General features: G+C 40.6%; 1 protein-coding gene across 2 annotated transcripts; it reads right to left on the bottom strand.

Moving 5' to 3' along the window:
- Nucleotides 1-3,365: 3,365 nt before the first annotated feature.
- ccdc22 (CCC complex scaffolding subunit CCDC22) lies at nucleotides 3,366-20,138 on the bottom strand. 2 transcript variants are annotated; one of them, XM_088082678.1, is made up of 16 exons: nucleotides 19,676-20,138; nucleotides 17,112-17,289; nucleotides 16,120-16,252; nucleotides 15,178-15,284; nucleotides 13,110-13,194; nucleotides 11,969-12,138; nucleotides 11,389-11,604; nucleotides 11,021-11,188; nucleotides 9,945-10,064; nucleotides 9,731-9,847; nucleotides 7,034-7,135; nucleotides 6,725-6,832; nucleotides 6,481-6,576; nucleotides 4,820-4,879; nucleotides 4,662-4,736; nucleotides 3,366-4,094 (listed from the first exon to the last, which is right to left on the bottom strand). In XM_088082678.1, exons 1-16 carry the CDS (start codon nucleotides 19,723-19,725, stop codon nucleotides 3,981-3,983), a joined length of 1,899 nt encoding a protein of 632 aa, XP_087938804.1. In that variant the 5' UTR covers nucleotides 19,726-20,138; the 3' UTR covers nucleotides 3,366-3,980. The 2 variants fall into 2 exon arrangements, with proteins under 2 accessions (XP_087938804.1, XP_042348290.1); XM_042492356.2 differs by having other exon boundaries at nucleotides 11,021-11,191; nucleotides 19,676-20,137.
- Nucleotides 20,139-20,888: the final 750 nt, after the last annotated feature.

The raw sequence follows: 20,888 nt of genomic DNA, 5'->3' as shown, positions 1-20,888 counted from the left end.
CTGTCTGTTTCTTACCATTTTTTGCTACATTTTTTCCATATGTTTATAAGTATGGGGTTATCACAAATTCATATAAAAATAAAAGGCCATAGTATTTTATTGAATAAGCAAGAAATTAGTAAGAGGCTACAAGAAAATTCCTTTTAAAATGTTTGAAAAAGGGGAGGATTATTAGAAAATGATCCAAAAATATGAATATAATATTCATATATTTCATATTCACATTCTATTAAAAATATACAATAACACTTAAAAAATGTAAACATATTTCTTTTTATTTTCTGAACTTTTAAGGTCATTTTCTTGTTTGGTTTTTACTTTTTTTATTTTCAGGCCATTTTCTTGAAACCTACTAAGTTTTTACAAATATTTAGGATATGTTTTGTCAAGTTGCTTGTTACCTTCTCCCCAATGTTTTTTTTTTTTTTAAGAAATCACGGCAGGTGGCTCAGGTTACAAAGTGTTAAACAATAATTTTAAAATTTTGTCAGTTTGACAGGCAGTAGGAAACACAATTCAAATGAAGTCAAGTCAGTGCTATGGCCCTGTGCATGTTGCTGTGCGTCTGCTGGATGTGTCAGAGATCACAGAGGGACTGCGTTTCGGTCATTTGTTTTTCTTTTTGCATGCTAGTGCTCAGAAATGGTTCATTGCAGCTTTAACATCCAGGCTAATAGTCCATAAACTACTGGTGAGTACTACTACTTTGAGAGGGTGGAGTCCAGGCTATTTGTTAGTCCCTATCTTACTCTAGGTTAAAGGACCATTTCTTTTAATGGCTGATTATAGGTATTACACAGGCTTTATGTAGAGCCTACCCCAGGCATGTCCGAAGTCTGGCCCGGGGGCCATTTGTGGCCCTCTGACCGATTCTAAACAGGCCTCGGCTCATTGTTCAAAATGTACCATATCACACATAGATCACTTCACATTTATTCCATTCACCTAATGCTGGCAGGACTATCCAGCCCGTCCACACTCCAAATTCGTCAAAAACACTCTGTCTGCACTTTCAGCATATGAGCCTGACACCAAAAGCTACCTTCCGTGTCTAACCAGAACACAGCTGGACGGGGTCAAATGGCACTGGGTGCCTCCACATCCAACGCGCACAGGCGGCGTCACTTGAGAGGGTGGCTGGGCGGAACCAGTCACGTGTGCATGAAACACTGGAGGATGGTGTCAAGTAATAACGCTGCTGGTAACTATGTGATATAAGGAGCACAAGTGTGCTTATAAGGTTAGCAGATGGGGAGATGGATGAGTTCCACAAAAAACTAATTTTGTTCAGGAATCTAGAGTTCACTTCCCATGTGAATGTTCATTTTTTCTACAGCTTACCATGTGCCTTTTTTGCCTAAACCTTACCGTCTGTGACTTTGTTGATTAATCCTAACCATCGCGATGGTCCGTGTTGGTTGCCATGTACTCATGTTGTGCAGACCATGCTACATCATTCCATGTGCATTTGATGACATCACGGCAACGGCATCCCAGAGCGTAAACAGCCTTCAGAGAAGGATACCTAAAACATCATAAGTAGATACAGAAGGTCACTGAAAGAGCAGCACCATGTGACGAGTTGGGATGAAAACACTGGACTATTATACAGATTTAGACATGCACCCAGCAGGAACTACACAGACAGAAATAATGTGTTTTCATGAATAGACAACAAAGAAGCAAAAGAACGGAAACCTAGCAGCAGACATTTCCTGTTAGGAGGCACACATGACCACAGCAGTAGTAGGCATTCAAGAAAATAACGATACCATTGAGTATCACGATTTTCTGTTTTGTGATGCAGTGTTTTTAAAAATCAATTTAATATTGATTTCTTAAATAATAGTTTACATGTGATGTGTTTAAATCCCCAAGTGCTAAATAGCAGTACGGCAATCAGTCTGCAGTCATATGTCGCTGCTGTTTCATATACCTAGAGTGTTAACAAAGCTGTGATAAATACACATCCTACTGTTCTAATTGGAATATAAAAAATAAACTTTGTCTACTCAAATTTTAGGCATATGATGGAGTGTCTTTTTAACAGTTTTCTGTAAAATTTGATATAAAAAAATACCACAACATATTGCCTTGCTTGTAGTATTGCAATCCCAATATATTGAATCATTAACTGTTCAGTGGTATGTATTTTATCGCCAGATTATTGCCAATTCTCTGTCTCAGAGCAAAGAAGTGTTGAGTGTGTTTATTTCTCTCATTTGTACAGGATTTATTTGATTTTTCTTAAATAGCCCACATGATGTGAAAAGCAGCTGGCCCCAAGATATTTTTACATTATCTTATCCAGCCTGTTTAAAAAACAAGTTTGGATACCCCTGGCCCACACCTTGACCTATACAAGTGGCCCACACTACACTGCATACATGTGGAGTTGTGTGTCTCTGTCATTTTGCAGTTACGCCTCTAAGTACTAATACATATTCTTTGTAGCATTACCAACTACATATTTTCCAAATTATGTTTAACTGCTGTCCATGCCTAGCCACTGATCAATACATAATGAGCAAATTTAGAAATACATAAAAGTACATAAACCCTTAAGGACTGTTTGCCACATTTTAAGCGCTTTTCATTCTTCATTTTTTTATCATTTTGCTGTGTTCATCATATGGCATACACTTTGGCAAGACTGTGTATTTTTGTTTAATCTGTGAACTTTCAGCTCAGTTCCTACAATAAGTCTAAAATACAAAAAGTCTAAATTTAATCAAATTAAATTGTTACATTCAGAGTGCAAAAAAAGCTCAATTGAAACCCATTCAAACTGACATTTTGGTCCCAGAGCCACCAAAGCATAAAAACATGCATTGTATTATTTCTAGGTGTCATTCTGGGCTTTTGCCTTGGAATTTGTCATTTTTACTATGTTCCACCAGAAGACATTACTTTTACCATATTTGGCATATGGAGAAAATACATGCTATTTCCACTAGGTGTACAGTCCCAAAATGTTGCTGCTAATCACTGACATATCCCAGACTGTGATCATCAAAAAAAAAATCTACTTTTCAAGTTGTATATTGAAAATAATTCATTTTTGCAGGGAGGTTTTCAAACTAAAAGCATAGTGGCATCATGACAAAAACTTGGCATCTAAAGGATTGAAAATGTATCAAATATTTGATACTAATGATTGGGACTGACGCTGATTAAAAAAATAAACTCAGTGAAAGAAGAAAATCATGTTAATGTATAGTACTTTTTAAAGCTTGATTTTGAGCGATAATGTTAAAGCGGGCCCTCAGAGTTCAACATGCAACTGAGCATTAATGTGGAGATCATGTTGATAACGGGTCCACACATTGTGACCAGCGTCTTCTGAAGCATTACAAGAGCTGCTCTTCAAGTTGTAAGGCATCTTTATTCAAGCTGGTACGATATATACAACAATACTCTGCTGATGGGGCTCGACAACATTGTTAATGGACTACATTCAAATGCCATTCACTCAACAGATTCAGCTCAAAGAAAATCATGACAACAAAGGAATTGTTGTTGTCTGAAAATGGTGGAATAATTTCCTGTATTAAAAATTCCCAGTCAAAGATTAGATTTTATTCGAGATATCTTATGAAAACATTTCATATATCAATAGGGATACAACTTTGAAGAAAAAAGGCCTGATAGCACCCTCTGCTGTCCATCAGGGTACAGAGAGATCAAACCAGTGCGTGGGCCCTCAGACACACATCCAGCTGCACAAATCAGTTTGAAATCAAACGCTAATTGTAATCTTTATCCATCCATACAGGTTGTGCATTTAAATGCCAGGTTAGTTCCATGGTTCCAAAATCAGCTTGCCTTTCTAAAGAAAAGCAGGTCTCCAATGGCAACAGAGGGGCAGAGTTAATCAACAGCAGTCTCGTCAGTGTGAAAACTGGAGTGCTGTCTCAGGCCCAGTCAGGTTTACCACATCTTCCACCTGAGCAGGCAGAGCAGAGCGGAGCGGGCCTCCTTCAGCCCTCTCTGACTTTGGCAGCGAGTGCAGAGTTCTCCTGTCGGATAGCCTTGTAGTCGTCCAGAATCCTCTCAAGGTTAGCCACAGTTTTACTACCATTTTCTGTCTCAATCTGTGGATAAATGGAGATGTCATTGAAAAAAATGCAAAAAGTTGTACAGTAAATCTCTAACATGCTGCAGCATTTCAAAAGGAAAACTTAAAAATGTTGGGAAATCCATGTCAGCTGTGACACTTATATATAAGCTGATATTTTTTTTAAAAATAATTCTAACAATTACATTTGTGTTTGTCCAGTACAGAGACACTGCAGGTCTGAGACATGTTTAGTCTAGCTTTGTTCTAAAACCACTGCAGATGGAAAACTGCTAACCTGTCAAAACAGAACAAACAGGCCCTGCTTAATGTCTCACTGCTGCTGCTCTATGAATAAGGCCTCGTCTTACTTTAATGCAAAGATTACGCACATGAAAATGAAATCAGTGTTTTGATGTGACAGTGCAAAAAATAGTTTGTCCCTAAAAACAATGAAAATTCAAAAAATAATTGTGATCTCAATATTGATCAGAATAATGGTGATTCTAATTTTGGCCATAATTATGCAGCCCTTTAAACAAATCTAACGCTGAGTGTGAATGAGCCCTCAGAGTGCATGATGTGATAAAGTGTGAAAGCCTACCTGCTCCTCTAAATCTCGAATTTCTCTCAAGATTGTCCCTGTGTCCTCGATGGTTTGAATCAGCTGATTACAGTTCTGTGAAAGAATGCAGATGGAGAGATGACATTCTCTGATAACAACAACGAGAGGAAATCAAACAGCCAAACATGCGGACGTACTTCATGCAGGGCAGCCAGGTACTTGTAGGATTTGCGGACGGATTCATCTTTTTTGGCATCCTTCAAATGACAAAAATAAATGAATTAATACATGAAAAACAAGATATTCCAAAAACATATACATATATATGCTAAAAAATAACCATTTGAAGAACCCTTCGACCAAAAGAGCACAGACAGTTCACTGGTTCTGGAAAAAACTTTTTTAAAAATTTTTCTTTGTAATGAAATGAACCTAAGTTAACCCCCTGAAAATGAAGGAAAACACATACTTTGAAATTAATGTTAGTATTAAGAAGGGGTCAGTCATTAGGTTCAGTCACTGTTGCTTTCTTATTTACACGTACTTCATGTAGTTAACATGATGTGTGGGCCAGTTAGCCAGAGTTTAGCTTCCTGGGAGCAGTGACATTATTTGGGCCCCAATGAAATCTCAAATGATTTGCCTTTTTGAGGTTTTAAGATTCTCAAAAACTCATGAAACTTTACTGTACTGATGAAAAATCTGATATGTTATGATTCTTGTGCTCAGCATTTTAAACGGTGCTGCAGGGCTGCTTGCTGCTATGAGTTCTGTATTTCTATATTTAAAAGCACATATTCCACTCATTTATGAAGTCATGCAGCTCCTGCATTGTCATCAACACGGTCCAGCAAATATTTCACAATAAAATGTGTCAACACCCTATGGGATGTTGTCTACAGAAACATTCTCAGAGGACTTTGATTTTGAAACAGAAGCAGGCAAGCTTGAGTAAAACAGATACATTTGTATTTCCTGAAGTGAAACTGAAGTGAAGGGTGGTATAGAGTCAATCTAATTATCAAAACACCTTTTTAACGGTCTGTTTCTGCTGACAACCAAGCATGGCAAGCCAAAAAATTCGGCGAACTACCGTTTCTCTAGATGTGCCACAGCTGACAGGCAGCTGAGCAGCGCTGCTCACACAGGCAGTATGGCTGCTTTGACTTGTTTACACGGGCACCAAAAAAAAAAAAACCCAACAGGATCGGCGACACTCAAGCACTGCTCACGTACACAGTGTGCTCCCAGCAACAAAAATGCAGAAAATGAGCATAGCATAACACAAAACACACTAGAAATCAATAATTGTATGTCCAATCATTACAAAACTTGCAGGTATATTCAATAACAATATTGAACCACGTGTGTAAAATCATTTTAAATAAGTCAATAAGGGGTGCCGCAATGCCATTTGGATTTTTTGAAAAACACATTTTTGACATTTCCTCCTAAATATAGGAGGGCCAATTCGTACCAAGTTGTCTGTGAATCATTATTGAACAAAGCTTATCAAATATCTCATTGTGTTTTGATGATATTGACAAATGAACTTACAGGGGCTGTGGCTCAGCACATGTTTGGATGTTATTCCACAACCATTGGGCCAGTCATCACAAAATGTTCAGGATATGTCCACATAAGTACATTTAACATACTGTGAGACCATCTCGTACCATCTGACCTCTGCTTGCTTTATGTGACTTTCACAGAAAATGAACAGCCACTTCAGCCAGCATCCTGCCAGCACCCTCAACATGCGCAGAGGTACGAGGGCCTGATCAGCACTATTTGCAGCTTTAGTTCAAACTGACTCCATCAAGGGGACAGATTTACAAAACAAAAGATCCTCTGCTACCTTGAAAACCAGTTCATCAGTCACAGCAAAGGTCCGGTCCAGTTTTCCTGTCAGGCTGTTGATCTCTTTCTGGAGCTCCTTAGTGTCTGACAAGATCTGCGAGGAGAGTCAACACAGTGTTGATGTCATAGCTGATACACAGCACAGACTTTTAGCTTAAATCCACTTTAACACTAGTTACGCATTTGCTTTCTTTATGTATGAGTTATTTCCAGTGAAGTCTTGTAAGTAGCTTTTTATGTACCTTAGTAATTTCCTCCTTCTGTTTCTTGATGTTGCTGACGATCTCTAGAATCCTCTGAGTGTATGCAGACCGAGACACGTCCTGGGGAAGGTTTTCTAACTCTGTTACCTGTGTTGGAAGAGAGCAGGCTCAATGCAAACGCTCAAACACACATGTCGCACCATCAGCAAGGTGCCAAAAGACAACTGATTGAGCAGAGAAATTCACTTTCAAACAAATGTGTGAAACTTGCAACAGTTACTATGCTATTAAGGCTCAGCAAAATGTTGTCTGCTAGCTTCGAAAAGAACGGTACATTCAGTGTGTTACCAGTTGTTTGTAGACTTCTTCCTTCTTTTTGGCCTCCTCTGTAGACACGCGGATCTTGTCATGCAGAGACTTGATTTCAGACAACTTTCTGGAGGACTCAAGCTGTGGGACATAGAGACAAGTGAACAGTCACAATGTGTTGAGAGTGGAACTTGAACAAATGAAGGTAGTCTGACTAACAGGATGTAGACCATGTGTAGAAGCCTGCCTTCCCCTCCTGCTATCTGCGTGTTATCATTTTCAAAATCCCTGTCACTACATGAAACTGGTCTCGCACAGACGGATCTATCCCCATACTTCGTTTTAGCGTTGTGCATGAAACAGGACTGCACACATTGAGACCTTACTGAGGCCGTGTTTAGACGAGAACAGCTCTACTTAACGGAAAACTCTTTCCTTTACGTTTTGAAAAAAATCTGCGTTAATCTAGTAACATTGTAAAAACGCTCCTTGTGTACACAGATCCACAAAAACAACCGAAAATGCTGCCGTATGCATGCCACGCCAGGAGCTGACATTGTAACTTTATAATGACACACCATAGAAAAACATCACACACGTGCCGTGACGTCACCGCTCTCACAGGATCTGCACATTGCCACGTAACACAGAAACAGAGGGGGTTTTCAAAAGATTACACTCTGGAAACCGGTTTCAAAAGTTTGCATTTTTAGGCCCATAAACAATGTTGTCGTGTGAACAAAAGGCCAAACCGCAACAAAAGTTTAACGTTTCATACAAGAACCGTTGCCGTGTAAACGGCCCCTCAGAAGATTGTAAATTATGTCTCAAAAAGGTCTCAATGTGTCCAATTTGATGGGCTCACTTCTAACTGGCTTGTAATGGTGTACCCCAGGGTTCTTTCCTAGGTCTGCTGTTATTTTTAATCTATATTGCTGACTAGGTCAAAAAAAAACAGGATTGTGCAAATTGTCATTTTTATGCGGCTGGCACATTGTGCTGGTTCATCCTGTTGCCAAATTGCAGGCTGTCTTTAATTTGATCCAGATTCAGCTTTTACAACAAAAGCTGGTTTAAAAGCTGATAAAACTCAGGTAATGCATTTCTTAAATGCTGGTAAAAAGCCTATGAACACTCCTGATATTCATATTCCTTGTTACAAATATCCCGAGTTTGGCTTCATGACTCCCTTTCTTTTAAACCTCAGGTTGACTATCTTTAAGACCTGAGGCTGAAGTTAGGGTTTTATTTTTTTTAAAAAGTCCTTTGAGACCAGAAAAAGACTGGTCACTGCTACATCTGAACATTGCTTGCACATGTTTAGTTTTGCACATCATACTGAAATGTGTACAAGGTACAAGATGCAAGGTACAAGGTAAGTTTATTGTCATTTTTCTTAAACGTAGTTTAAGAAGAAATGAAATTTTTTGGATGATCCTAAATCCTGCTACATCTTTTGGCGTCGAAGTAGAAGTTGAGGAGTCTCACAGCCTGGGGAAAGAAGCTGCTCTGTAGTCTGGTGGTTCAGCAGTCGATACTTCTCTATTTTTTTCCAGATGGCAGCAGGGTGAACAGACTGTGGCTGGGGTGGCTGCTGTCTTTCAGTATCTTTTGGGCTCTGTGCAGACACCTCACTTCACTGAGGTCACTGCTGCTCTGTAGATCGGAACCAGTGATGTTCTGGGCATGTTTTAATCAACCGCTGTAGAGCCTTCTTTTCCAAGGCTATGCTCGAACCATGCCAGTTCCTGATGTTTCCAGTCAGTATGCTTTCTATTGCTCCTCTGTAGAACTTAACCAGGATCTTGCTCTGGAATTTAGCCTTCCTAAGTTTCTGAAGGAAGTAGCGCCTTTTCTTTTCTTATTTAAGTGGTGATGTTAAGTCAAGTCGGTTTTAATTATAAAGCCCATTATCACAAAACCCAGTCTGCCTCAGAGGGCTTTACAGCATTCGACATCCCTCTGCCCTTAGACCCTCACATCACCTAAGGAAAAACTCCTTTGCAATGACCATGATAGGTTCTCAGTGATGGTAATTCCAAGGAACTTATAACTGTTCACCTGTTCCACTTCAGCTCCACTGATGTAGACAGGGGTGTGTGTCTTTGCCTCCTTCTTTCTAAAATCAACAAAAAGCTCTCACTCATCACTGTACGCTTTATTCCAGGACTGACTGAGCTGGAAACGAAAGCTTTTCTGTGCTCAGCTCCCCTTAGTTGGAACAGCCTTGAAACTAAAAGAACTGCTCTCTGGCTGATTTTAGAGCTCTCATAAGTACAAGGGTGAATTTCTGCATCTCATTGTATATCTTTTATGTTTTTATTGTGGTTATTTTTTGTTTGTCACTCATTTATGCTGCTGTTTTGGCCAGGTCTCCTATGAAAAAGACTATTCATCTCAACTGGACTTACCTGGTTAGTAATTGGTCAAACAACCTCAGAGCTAGCAACCAGCCTGCTAAAATGTATTTTAATGTTCTATGTTTTGTTTTCTTTTGCAAGGATTTAGCCATTTTAAAGCCAGAGCTCCTTGGAAAAACAGGCTCCCTAATGACAATATTTTACTTGGACACCCTCGCTGCATCCTGGACTGCGCACTGCCAGAGACAACTGTGATCGGTTTAAAGAAATACAACCAACCTAGAGCGTTTCGATCCCTTAGTGTGGACTTAGGATGGATTTAGGCAGACCTAGGCTATGCAAATGAAGAGACAATCTGTTGTAAGGCTCCACTTACATCTTGGTTGCTGCAGATTTCTTTGAGTCTGCGGTGCTCATCAATAAGCGGAGCGCGGTGTTTCTCCCACTGAGAGGCCAGGTTCACCACCCGCTTGGCACTGGCCTCCACCAGAGCCTGCAGGTACAAACACACATGTTTCCACTGAAGCTGAGCACCCTGCTGGTTTGATGGCAGCTCTCAGGTCAGCAGTGATGTCACTAAGAAGTCCTACCTGAAGCTTCAGCAGGTTGTTGTCTGCATCTGGCAACAGGTCAATTGTTTTCTTCTTCACCTGCATCTTCTCCTCTTTTTCGGAGTTCCCCAGCTCTCTCTGCTTCAACTCATCCAACACCTGGACACAAACACATCACACATGTCATTTGTGTTTTTTTTGGTCATTGCGCCTGCTGTTGTGGAAACCCATCTATTCCATATTACTTGAAATACATCAGTAAGCTGGTTTCCATCACAAATTTGTGCAAAACTTAAGCAATGTTTTCAAAATAAGATAAAAAACAATTGCAAGATGACAGCGTTTCCATTGAGTGATGTTATATCTTCTCTTATTTGATACTGTAAATAAGCAAATTTATATGGTGCGTAACTGTCCATTTTCACACTGCAGTATATGGCGTCACAGAATAATGCTGATAACATTGCCGTATGAGTACAAGAACTGCAAAAAGACTCTCTTCCCTCACTGGACCATTCATATTAGTACGCTGTCAATCTGTCACTGTTTCCTGAAATTTAAGGGAGAATATTCCTTTAAAAGTTCAGGGGAAATAACTTTTGGAGATTTACTGCACATTTTAGAGTGGCATTTTATTATGACCAACCTAAGGTGCACCTGTGTAGGTAGTATGGCCCTAAAATATTATCACAATATTTCAGGGCATTTTTACAATATGACAAAATTCTTAAACATATTTTCAAAAAGAACAACTGCATCAAAATAAGTGTGAAAGTTTTGCAGGTTTTACAGTGTGTCTATAAATACTCAGTAAGAACTAAACAAAAATGATCTCTCATTTCTTTCATTTGTAAACAACAGCAGCAACTCAGACTCTGTATAAAATGTTAATAGTACAACAACAACAACAAAATTAATCACAAATTATACATCTAAATAGTTGTCGAATGCAGGTAGAAGCAAAAATCCTATTCAAAAAATACAAAACACAACAGCATTATGTCTTCAATTACAGCATCTGCTGGAGCTAATCAAATCAAAATGAAAAAGTCACATTACATTTACTTTAGAAGTGTGTGTGTGTGTGTGTGTGTGTGTGTGTGTGTGTGTGTTACCTGTGCGTTTGTAACACTCATGTGCTTCATGTCAGCTGCTAACTGGTCAACATCACTGCAGAGCTGCTGGAACTGCTGCTGGAGTGAGAGCTGCTCCTCCTGCTGACGGAGCTGGATATCACTCTCTGACTGACAGCCAGAGGGGATGGGGCTGGTTACTGCTGCCGCCTGCTGGAGGACGGACGGACGGACGGACGGACGGACGGACAGACAGACAGACAGACAGACAGACAGACAAACAAACAGAGACACACACACACACACACACACACACACACACACACACACACACACACACAAAGCAGTTAGAGATCACTGCAGTAACAGCACACTGTGTTTCGGTGTTTCCCTCTTGGCGTGCTCCTCACCTGTGCAAAGGTGAACTTCTGTGTGTGGGTGAAGTGGGTACCCTTGGTCAGGACGTGGTCAGAGGGGGCGGAGCCTCTGAAGGCTTGCAGTAACTCGGAGAGGTCAGAGGTGGAGCGAGGACCACTGAAGGCACTTTCAGGAGAGGGCAGCGCGGCAGAACGCAGCTGCTCCTCAATGCGTTTCCGCAGCCGGCTCAGTTTCCTGGAGCGATACTCCTGTTCAACAACACACAAACACACTTCACATGGTATAGTGTGTAATAAACATGTTTACAGCATGTCCTGGACAGCTATAGAGGATCCAACATGCCAAACACAGTTCCCTTTGATGTATGAAAAGGTAGTATGCAAGGGACGCTATGAAAATTTTAATTCCACAATTATTCTGGCCAAAATAAATGCAGAATATTATCTTGATAATCATTAAAATATTCTTAGAACTCTTAAGATGGCACTAAACATTCTGAAGTCACATTAACTTAAATGAACTATTTCAGACATATGCTTAGAGAGCCAGAGGCACTGCAGGAACAGACAGTGTAAATGTTACTGCAGTGTGTCAGTGTGTGTGATGACTCGCCTGCGGCGTGAGGCGAGACAAAAGTCCCTGACTGTTCCACTCGCTGTCCCACTCCTGAGCAGCACTCAGCTCAGCTGTGTGCTGCTCCAGTATGGACGCCACCGCAGAGGCATGATGGGAAGGTTGGGCAGTCACCGGAATAAGGATCTCTCGCTGGTAGTCCTTCACCTCTGAAATCACAGTGTACACAGACACAGACACACACACAGACACACACACAGACACACACACAGACACACACACAGACATAAAAAAAAAAATACAATCCTATTCAATCCGATTCCTTCCTTTCTCTTTTAACACATCATCCTTTTCCATCAAATTAGTTCTCGTTAAATCGGGATTCTTGGAACCCTGGTGTATCTAGTGAATCAGCCTGTGCTTATTTATTATGTAGACAGTAGTAGAAAAATCATAGATTATAATCATGACCTGCAATCAGATATTTACCAACCATAGTATTAACCAACTGTCAATTAGACCACTGCACGCTCTATTTCATCTCAAGATGTCTAATATGACTTCTCCATTGTTACCTTCTCCATCCTCTCTGTCCAGCCTGCCAATAACAACACGCCCACTGATCATCAGCTTAATGAAAACCTGCTTTTTTTCTGGCTTGAGTTGAGAACCAACTTCTCACATTCCGAACCAATATATTCTTGGTGGAAATGCGCTAAACAGTTCAAAATTAGGCACCGAAACTGGTAGAGAACTGGTTCCATGTTGGACAACAGTGAGAGATAGCAGCAGGAACCTGAGGTTGAACTGAACACGGTTCAAAAACTTACTTGTGATGCAACCACCATTTTTTCAGACTCTACTTGCATAATCTCCACAAAAACTGTCAAATTCATTCGCATGCATTCCTAAAGAGTACATTTCCACCAACTGAAACTAATATAAATACCTTTTATAATTTTTAAAACATTATTTTGATACCATTAACAGGCATTTAAGAACAATTATTTATATGCAAAGTTGCCACAAAGTTTAAAGTTTTAGTTTTTAAAGTTTTACGTTTTTTAGATCGCAATAACGACAACCACTCTGAGAGGGACCGTGGTGAAACAGGAAGCTCACCACATCATCTAAATCACACAGCATGTGCTGATGTGCAGCAGCACAGGCAGAGACTCACCTTTCAGCGTCTTCTTTCCTGGACCTTTAGTGCAGTGTGGTAAACTGAGAGGCTGGACATGGAAGCTGTGCACTGCTGCTGGTCTCTGAACAAGAGAAACAAACCACCTGTCAGACACTGACGGGCTCTCTCTGGGCAGCTCACACACACAGGTTCATATCATGCATCCAGAGGCTGACAGTAAGCCCAAATCAAGACACAATCATTTAACTGTCACTGGGAAGTCCCCACCTCAATTTAAGTCGTTTCCCTCTGATTTCTATTTGAGTTCAGTCTCCCTGCATTAAAATGAGTAAAAGCCAATTCAAATAGAAATCTAGAATTACCGCTGTGCCGCTGTATGCCTCTGCTAACCAGTCATGTTGCAGTTACATTTTATATTCATGTCTGTCCAGACTCATTTGTAGACATAACAGTTGACAATGCCTCAAATATGACTGTTGCTGCATGGAAGCTACATATTTTAAAACAGATTCTTAATACACATACCCCCAGGCGCACAGAAGATCTCTACTATCAGCACAGTTTACAGATTAGTGTCACCAAATCAGTATCTGAACCAAATGTCTCCCCTTCTGTTTCTGAGGTATGATGCTGAATAATGGCCCAATAAGTGTTTTTGCAGAACATTATATCGTAGTGAAGCTATCTTTGATGTTTTGGATATAAAATGTCATCACTTCATTGTTTTATTCTATTAAACATTTGTGTGAAATTTTTGACCTTTGACCTATGAGCATCTTAATCTAATAAAACCATTGTTGAGTCAAAATGGGTGTTTATGCCAAATTTGAAGAAATTGATTTAAGGTGTTCTTGAGATATCGCTTCCACAAGAATGAGCCAAATGCAACTTCTGAGAGTTCTTGACCTTCGACCCATGACCACCAAAATCTAATCCCTTTATCTGAGTCCAAGGCTATGTTCAAAACTGCCTACTATACTAGCAGTATGTACTGATTTGGTCAAAATGTAGTATGCAGTATGCAGTATGCAGTATGCAGTATGCAGTATGCGAACAAAAGCAAAATCCACAGTATGCCAGAAATACCCCGATGTCATACTGATGCGGGAAAAAATCCTCAGTATGCATCGGACCAGTCTGCCTCGCCTACTGTTTCCCACAATGCACTGTGGATCGAGCCCAGACATCACACAGATGGGTAGACGTAAGCCACCAGATGGAGTCCTTAGTTTGCGTGTTACATTTTATTATTTGGCCCTTGCCAAAAACATATTTTTTATCTTTTAAGGTCATTTAAATTACTTTTATCAGGTAAACCACATACCAATGTATGCTATTAAGAGTACACTTATACAGGTGACATGAGCAAATTTTTATTTTTTTTATTAAAAATATTCAGCTACTGTAAAGGGGCTATGGTTCATGATACCAACTAACCAGCTTGGTCTTTCACATCAACAACATACAATCAGAAAGTTTAAAGGGGCAGCCTGTATGACTGATGCAGAATAAAGAGGATAATAGTGCGTGTCCCAAGCAAAGCTAAATTAATACTGGGGGAACTCAGCAGTAATGCAAACGTAAAGGCGGTATATCTGGTCATTTCCAGTCATTACAAAGGCGTTATTCGTCTCACAGGTAAGCCTACATCATGATCGTCTATATACATCACTTGTTTACTCTATTTCAAACTGTAAATGGAAGCTACGTGGTAGCGGTTTTGCTATTGTTTGCTTCTGCTTTCAAAGAAGAAACCAGCCATGCCTGGCTAGCATACTGCAAAACAGATCGAACTAAACAGCCATACTGCATATCGCTGTTATAGTATTTAGTATGTAGAGCATACTGCATACTGAGTACAGTACACCGTTTTGAACATAGCCCAAGTGAATGTTTGTGACAAAAAATTGTTATCGAGATATTGTGGTCACATGATCTTTAACCTATGACCACCAAAATCTAATAAGTTCATCCTTGAGTCCAAGTGCACATTTTTGCCATCAAAACAGACCTGGATCTACCACTCTCATGATCCTGCTGATAGAACTGATACATCATCATGCATTAAAGCTCAGACATCAAAATGCAACTTTAAAGAGTTTACTTGTGTTTCACTGTGCAGAGGCAGCCTGCAGCTGGGAGGCAGCCAGGGAACAGCCAGCTGGGCTTTGACCGCAGCAGCGATGGCTCTCTGAAGGACCACCGATTTACCTGCAGGAAGACATGATAGCATTTTCCCATCACTGCAGCACTGTGTTAACTCTTTCTTAATCTGTTATTTTATGGGCCAACATTTTCTTTTAAACCTCTAGACATGCAACAGTGCAGGTTTCTGAGACACATTTTAAATGTAATTATTTATGTAATTAACGAACTATACTGACTCATTGATATATTTATATTTACATTGATTATATCTATTGCCTCAATTAGGTTTCCTCAGGTTTTATTTCACAGCCATATTTATTTATTTATTGGCATTGTTATGCATTTTTTTATTTATTTTCTAAGGACTTAAATGGCATTCTATACATTTTTTTTATTATTTTTTTATGATAGTAACAGCAATCTGCTTGCTCTGGCTCTCTGTCTTCAGAGAGCGTAGGCCCTGGAATAAATCAATACTTTTCCCAAGAAATTACCAGAAATATACAGCAAGGTTGTTTGACTATGATTACCACATTCACTACCTTTTCAGGTCCACTATCCTCAGGCTCTCACATCCTGCCTGTACATACCATCTGATATGAAGTGAGTTGGAATTGTAACAGATATTTTGATGATATTTTGCTTATTTGTACAGCTGCCATCTGTCAAAACTACAGTTTATCTCCATAATAACTGGCCAAAATAACCATGGAGGTGTTAGGAGGTTTTTTGCACCAATGTAATCACTGGTGCAAAAAAGATTATATTACATTATAAACCAGGATTATGATATCTGACCTTATGGCACAAATAAGAGACCTGTGACAATCTGACAATCAATTTGTTGTTTAGCTGTCTCTGAGGAGAGATGGTGTGGACAGGCTGCTGCTGTGTGTACCTGTTGGCTGGTCTGAGGCCTCTGCACTCTCTCTGGGCAGCTTCTCCACCAGGAACATAAGCAGCGAGCGGATCTCCTGCTCGTTGCTGTACAGAAAGGTCTGGTAGCCTATCTCTCCTTTGTATCCAATGTCCTGAAAACCACAAGTTTGACATATGAGGGAGACTGCTGGGGAGCTACAGGCACTGACTCAACTGAGCTTCTACTCATATAGGCACATCTGAATTTTGCCCACAACTATCTTCTTATGAAGCATCCTCAAGTGTGCTAAAAGCGCTCTATAATTAAAATGTATTCTACATTTTCTACAGCCACTTACTGGTGTAGGTTTATATGGAGTCTCTGACTTATAATGCACCAAATGTTTGTTCTTAACCCTCTGAGACCAAAGTAATTTTTGACCATTTTTGGTCCATCTGGATTTATTGTCTAATAAAGCTTATATAACATCAACAATGTAATGCACAGTTAAGCTATAAAAGTCAGTGTTTTTAGGACAACCTAAGCTATAAGAATATTTGCACTGCAGTTATGTCACTTGAATGTAAAAATACTTTATATATATATAATACATTATATGTTTGGTCCACTGAAAATCACTGTCTGATATTAAGGTACAGCGGTACTCTCAGTAGTGTACTCTTAAGCTGAAATTGTTTGTTTTTTTTAAGTGGGACTTTTTTTAGGGTGTCATAAATAAGTTTTGTTGCTGACCCCTCCAAAGCAACACATTGCGTTGCTTCCATGTCAGACTCCAGCCTGCTTTTCCAAGCTGGGGTCGTGCAGACTGACATCTACTGTATGTAATACACTGGCTATGGAGAAGTACTCCATACATCCCCACGTCAACAGATCTGAACTATCCCTTTAACCTTCCTGAAGCAGATATTGATGTAATTCAGGTATAGGTCTTGCTGTTTGTTCTGATTACAGAGTCTAATGAACTTATTTTATCCTGAATGAGTGTGGGCCATGAACCAGAGGTGTGTTACCTGACAGGCTTGTGCCAGGCTCATGCCCACCCTGAAGCGGGCAGACATGCCTGGGGGCAGGGAGGTGGGCAGCGCACTGCCCAGGCCTGGATCGATCACCCGGATACATCTGACCACCGCCTCCACAATGAGCTCGCTGCTGAACTGTCTGACGCTGTCGGTCTCCTCGTTCACTTCTCTGTGGGTCACACATTAAACATGAAGGTAGTCTATGTTCAAAATGGTATCCTGGCTGATCAAGGCATTTTTTGACAGATCTGAATCAGGAATATTTAGCTTATAGAGCAATCCTTTTTTATGTCAGCTGTCACACAAGTGTTTTTACTTTCATGCACAGCATCATGAACAGAGTCTTTGTCAACTCTTCTCCACTCAACTGTCTGTTTCTTTCTTCCTGCTACTGAGCTCCCATGCGTGTGTAAGAGCAGCGGCTGAGCCTGCTCACTGCAAAACACCACACACCATACACAAAAACACAGTATGAGACTGTTTTTTGTGTTATTTACCAATGTTATGAGCACTTGATTTATTTCAGCTCAGTGTGAGAGTCTCGCATTTTGCCTTAAACTATACCGTAAAGTATTTCTCCACCCTGCTCAGAGGAGAGACAGACTGCTGTCCCCAGTTTACTACAACCTCACTAGCCACTTACCACTGCACGTACATGAGCTCTGTGAGCAAAAAGTCAACATTGCTTATGTATCAATGAAGCATAATCCACCCAAACGATGTGAAGACAATGAAAATAGCATACATTGGGGAAAAGGTAATGCCTGCACACTTACTGCATGCCACACAAGTTTATTTAAGACAGCACGTCAATTAAATAAACTTGTGTGGCATGGGGTAAGTGTGCAGGCATTATCTTTTTCCTTATGTACACTGTTTTTTGATAGCCTTGCACCTATGTGATGTACATATAACTACCCTGTTTCAAGACACTGAAAATAAACACTCAGCAGAACACAGTTCATTCAGCTAAATCCAACACAAGCCCTAGTAACAAACACTCAAGAATAGTCTACTCTCTTAAAGGGACAGACACTCCTCAAAGATTTAAAGGTGGGTTCGTCATTTTATATTTTATTTTGTGAAAGAAATAATTAATAATAAAGAGATATTCTTTTACTCATATTGTCAAGCATAGGTTTTGCGTTGGATCGATTTACTTAACTTGAAAGAAGCCCACTTATGGCATGTTTCCACTACATGGTACCGGCTCTATTCAACTCTACACTACTCGTCTTTGGTATCGGGTACTTTTCTGGGGTTCATTTTCGATTAGAAGACAGTACCGCCTCAGTGTAGCGGGTCGTCATAGCAACGACGTGCAACACTGCCGTGACGTCAGTTTCAACGCGACACACACATAGGCACAGGGTTAGAATTACACAGTGGCTTTCGGGGGGAGCCCCATTTTCCGGTGCACACCACTACTAAAACATGTCACATGCAGAGCGCTAGGTTAAGCTGTTAGGTTGTGACTATACACAAGTGTAGGAGCAGGTTCGGTTGAGAGCACTTTGTCTGGGCACATGCTGCTATGTCGTGGTGAAGTTGCTGTGAAGCTAATAAACCACATGGTTTTGAGTACAAATGGACTGTGTCGGCCAGCAGTTTATTTGACACTCCTGTAAGCAGTTATTACCGCCAATAACATTTCCTCTCTCTCTCTGTCCTTTCTGTCGGATGATGAGGAGTTCAGGTGATGAGTGAATAAACACACAACATTGACACATTACGTCTCAAGGGAGGCTTTCAGGGGATACGAGCTCCCTTTAGCTACCCCGTAATTTGAACTATGCATACACACAGACTCTGACTCGCTGGAAACGCCCGTCGGCCAGCAAGGTTAGGAACATTTGCACCTTCTGGAGCGACCACGGCACGATCTTTCTGGTTACCATTCTGGGGAAGAAAAAAAAAGATACAAAACTGTGGCCGCTACAGTAGCTTTACTGTTTGCGCTGTTTAGGGTATTCTGTGTGTGCCAGGCATTGATGACGCAGTGACGATTCTCTCTGACCAATCAGTGCTCTGCACTGTGTCATGTCACCTTTTAATAACTCATAGTACTCAGTTGGCTTTTTTTTGGAACCCCAGGAGAGCAGGTACCAAAACAGGTGGTACCAGATACTTTTTCCTAATGGAAAACCAAAAAAGGCAAGTAGAGTAGAGTAGAGCCGGTACCATGTGTTGGAAATACACCATTAAAGTATGCAATGTACAGATGTAGTATCGGATCGGGACTCGGTATCGGCAGATACTCGATATTAAATCACATGGATCGGAATTGAAGGCAAAAGAAAACGTGATCGGGACATCCCTGGAGGGTATTTGTTGGTTGCACCGCTATGTAAATCTGATTCAATGCAAGCTCGCGATCTTTAGCCTCAAATAACCAACAAACATCTGTGATCATGTGATGCGCAGGCTGAGCTCCATGAACGCTCCGTGTATGACAGCGGGCTGCTAACCACCAGACTCAACCCTGCTCAGCTAACATGTCAGGTCAGCGGCCGTTGTGAAGCTGAGGCACTGAGGAAAAAGATAATAATACTTACGTGCCGACTTGTTTGAGGGCGTGAATCAGAATTTTGTCAACTTCTTCCATGGCTGCAGTGTGCGTGTAGATAAAGCAGCTAACAGGCAGGTTTGTGGCAGATCATCTGATGCTAACGGGGCTAGTTATTAACATCCAGTTAGCTAGTGTCAGAGTGGGTTTCCCACTGAGGACAGCAGCCTACATAACCAACTTAGCTTCTATCTAATGTTAGCTCATTTAGGAACTAGCTACTTTTTAATTAGCGGGACTGCCACTCCTCAGTCTCCCGACAGACGCCATACTACTTATCCGCTCTGTTTGAAGCGTCCTGCTAAACGTAAGCTGCCGATGTGATGAAATATGATTTAGCATTACCTACAGACTGAAGCTGATCCGGACTATCTGCTACAAACGTGCCAAATCTGACATCTGTGGGTCTGCCCTACTGTGGAAATGAAGTTATAAGGGACCAGAGCCGCGGGACTCTGGGAGGTGGAGTTTCACTTCGACTCACTGTTGCTGAGGGCAAGTGGGAACTTAGCAATGTAGAACTACGCTTCCCAGCATGCTCCAGAAGAGGCAATCTCATGACCGGAAAGCTGCTGGAGAGGAGGACTGAGCTGACACTTGGTTGGGTTCAGCGGTTCAGTGGGACCAGCTGGCAAATGTGTGACAGGCTGCGGTTCACTAGTTGATCTTATTTACATGCCAAAGTGAAACTGATGTTGTTTCTGTGAACTGCATCCTGGGAAAGAAACTCACTGGCAGGGAAACTCAACTTGCTTTGCTTGGGGCTCACTTTTGGAAAATGACATGGGGCCAGTTGCAGCAGCCCTACATATGTTTATAGAATTTTGGGACATTCCGAGGATTTTAGGACATTTTTAGGATTAAAGGACATTCTGGTCGTTAAGGACATTCATAGGATTGTAGGACATTTATAGGATTTTAAGACATTTCAAGGATTTTAGGACATTTATAGCATTTCAGGGTGTTTCTAGAATTTAAGGGCATTTTCTGGGATATTAGGACAGTTCTAGGAGTTAAGGATATTTCTAAGATTTTAGTACATTTCTATTATTTTTGGATGTGTCAAAGAGTTTAGGACATTTCTCAGATTTAAGGATGTTTCTTGGACTGTAGTACATTTCTTGAATTTTAGGACAAGAAGTTTAGGACATCTCCAGGATTTTAGGATGCTTCTAGGATTCAAGGGCGTTTCTGTGATTTTA

Source organism: Plectropomus leopardus, chromosome 9 (assembly GCF_026936395.1).
Source record: "Plectropomus leopardus strain MGB_pleo_1.0 chromosome 9, ASM2693639v1, whole genome shotgun sequence".
NCBI classification, from domain to species: domain Eukaryota; kingdom Metazoa; phylum Chordata; class Actinopteri; order Perciformes; family Serranidae; genus Plectropomus; species Plectropomus leopardus.
Note: the sequence above shows the minus strand (reverse complement) of the source record. Positions and strands in the feature narration are given on the sequence as shown.

Bases quoted from the DNA above. Each gene is read 5' to 3' on its own strand.
- ccdc22 (XM_042492356.2), bottom strand. From the start codon at position 19,725: ATGGAAGAAGTTGACAAAATTCTGATTCACGCCCTCAAACAAGTCGGC. The intron at 9,848-9,944 runs GTAGGACTTCTT...TTGTACCTGCAG, and splicing joins ACAACCTGCTGAAGCTTCAG to GCTCTGGTGGAGGCCAGTGC. The intron at 4,737-4,819 runs GTACGTCCGCAT...ATTCTTTCACAG, and splicing joins ACCTGGCTGCCCTGCATGAA to AACTGTAATCAGCTGATTCA.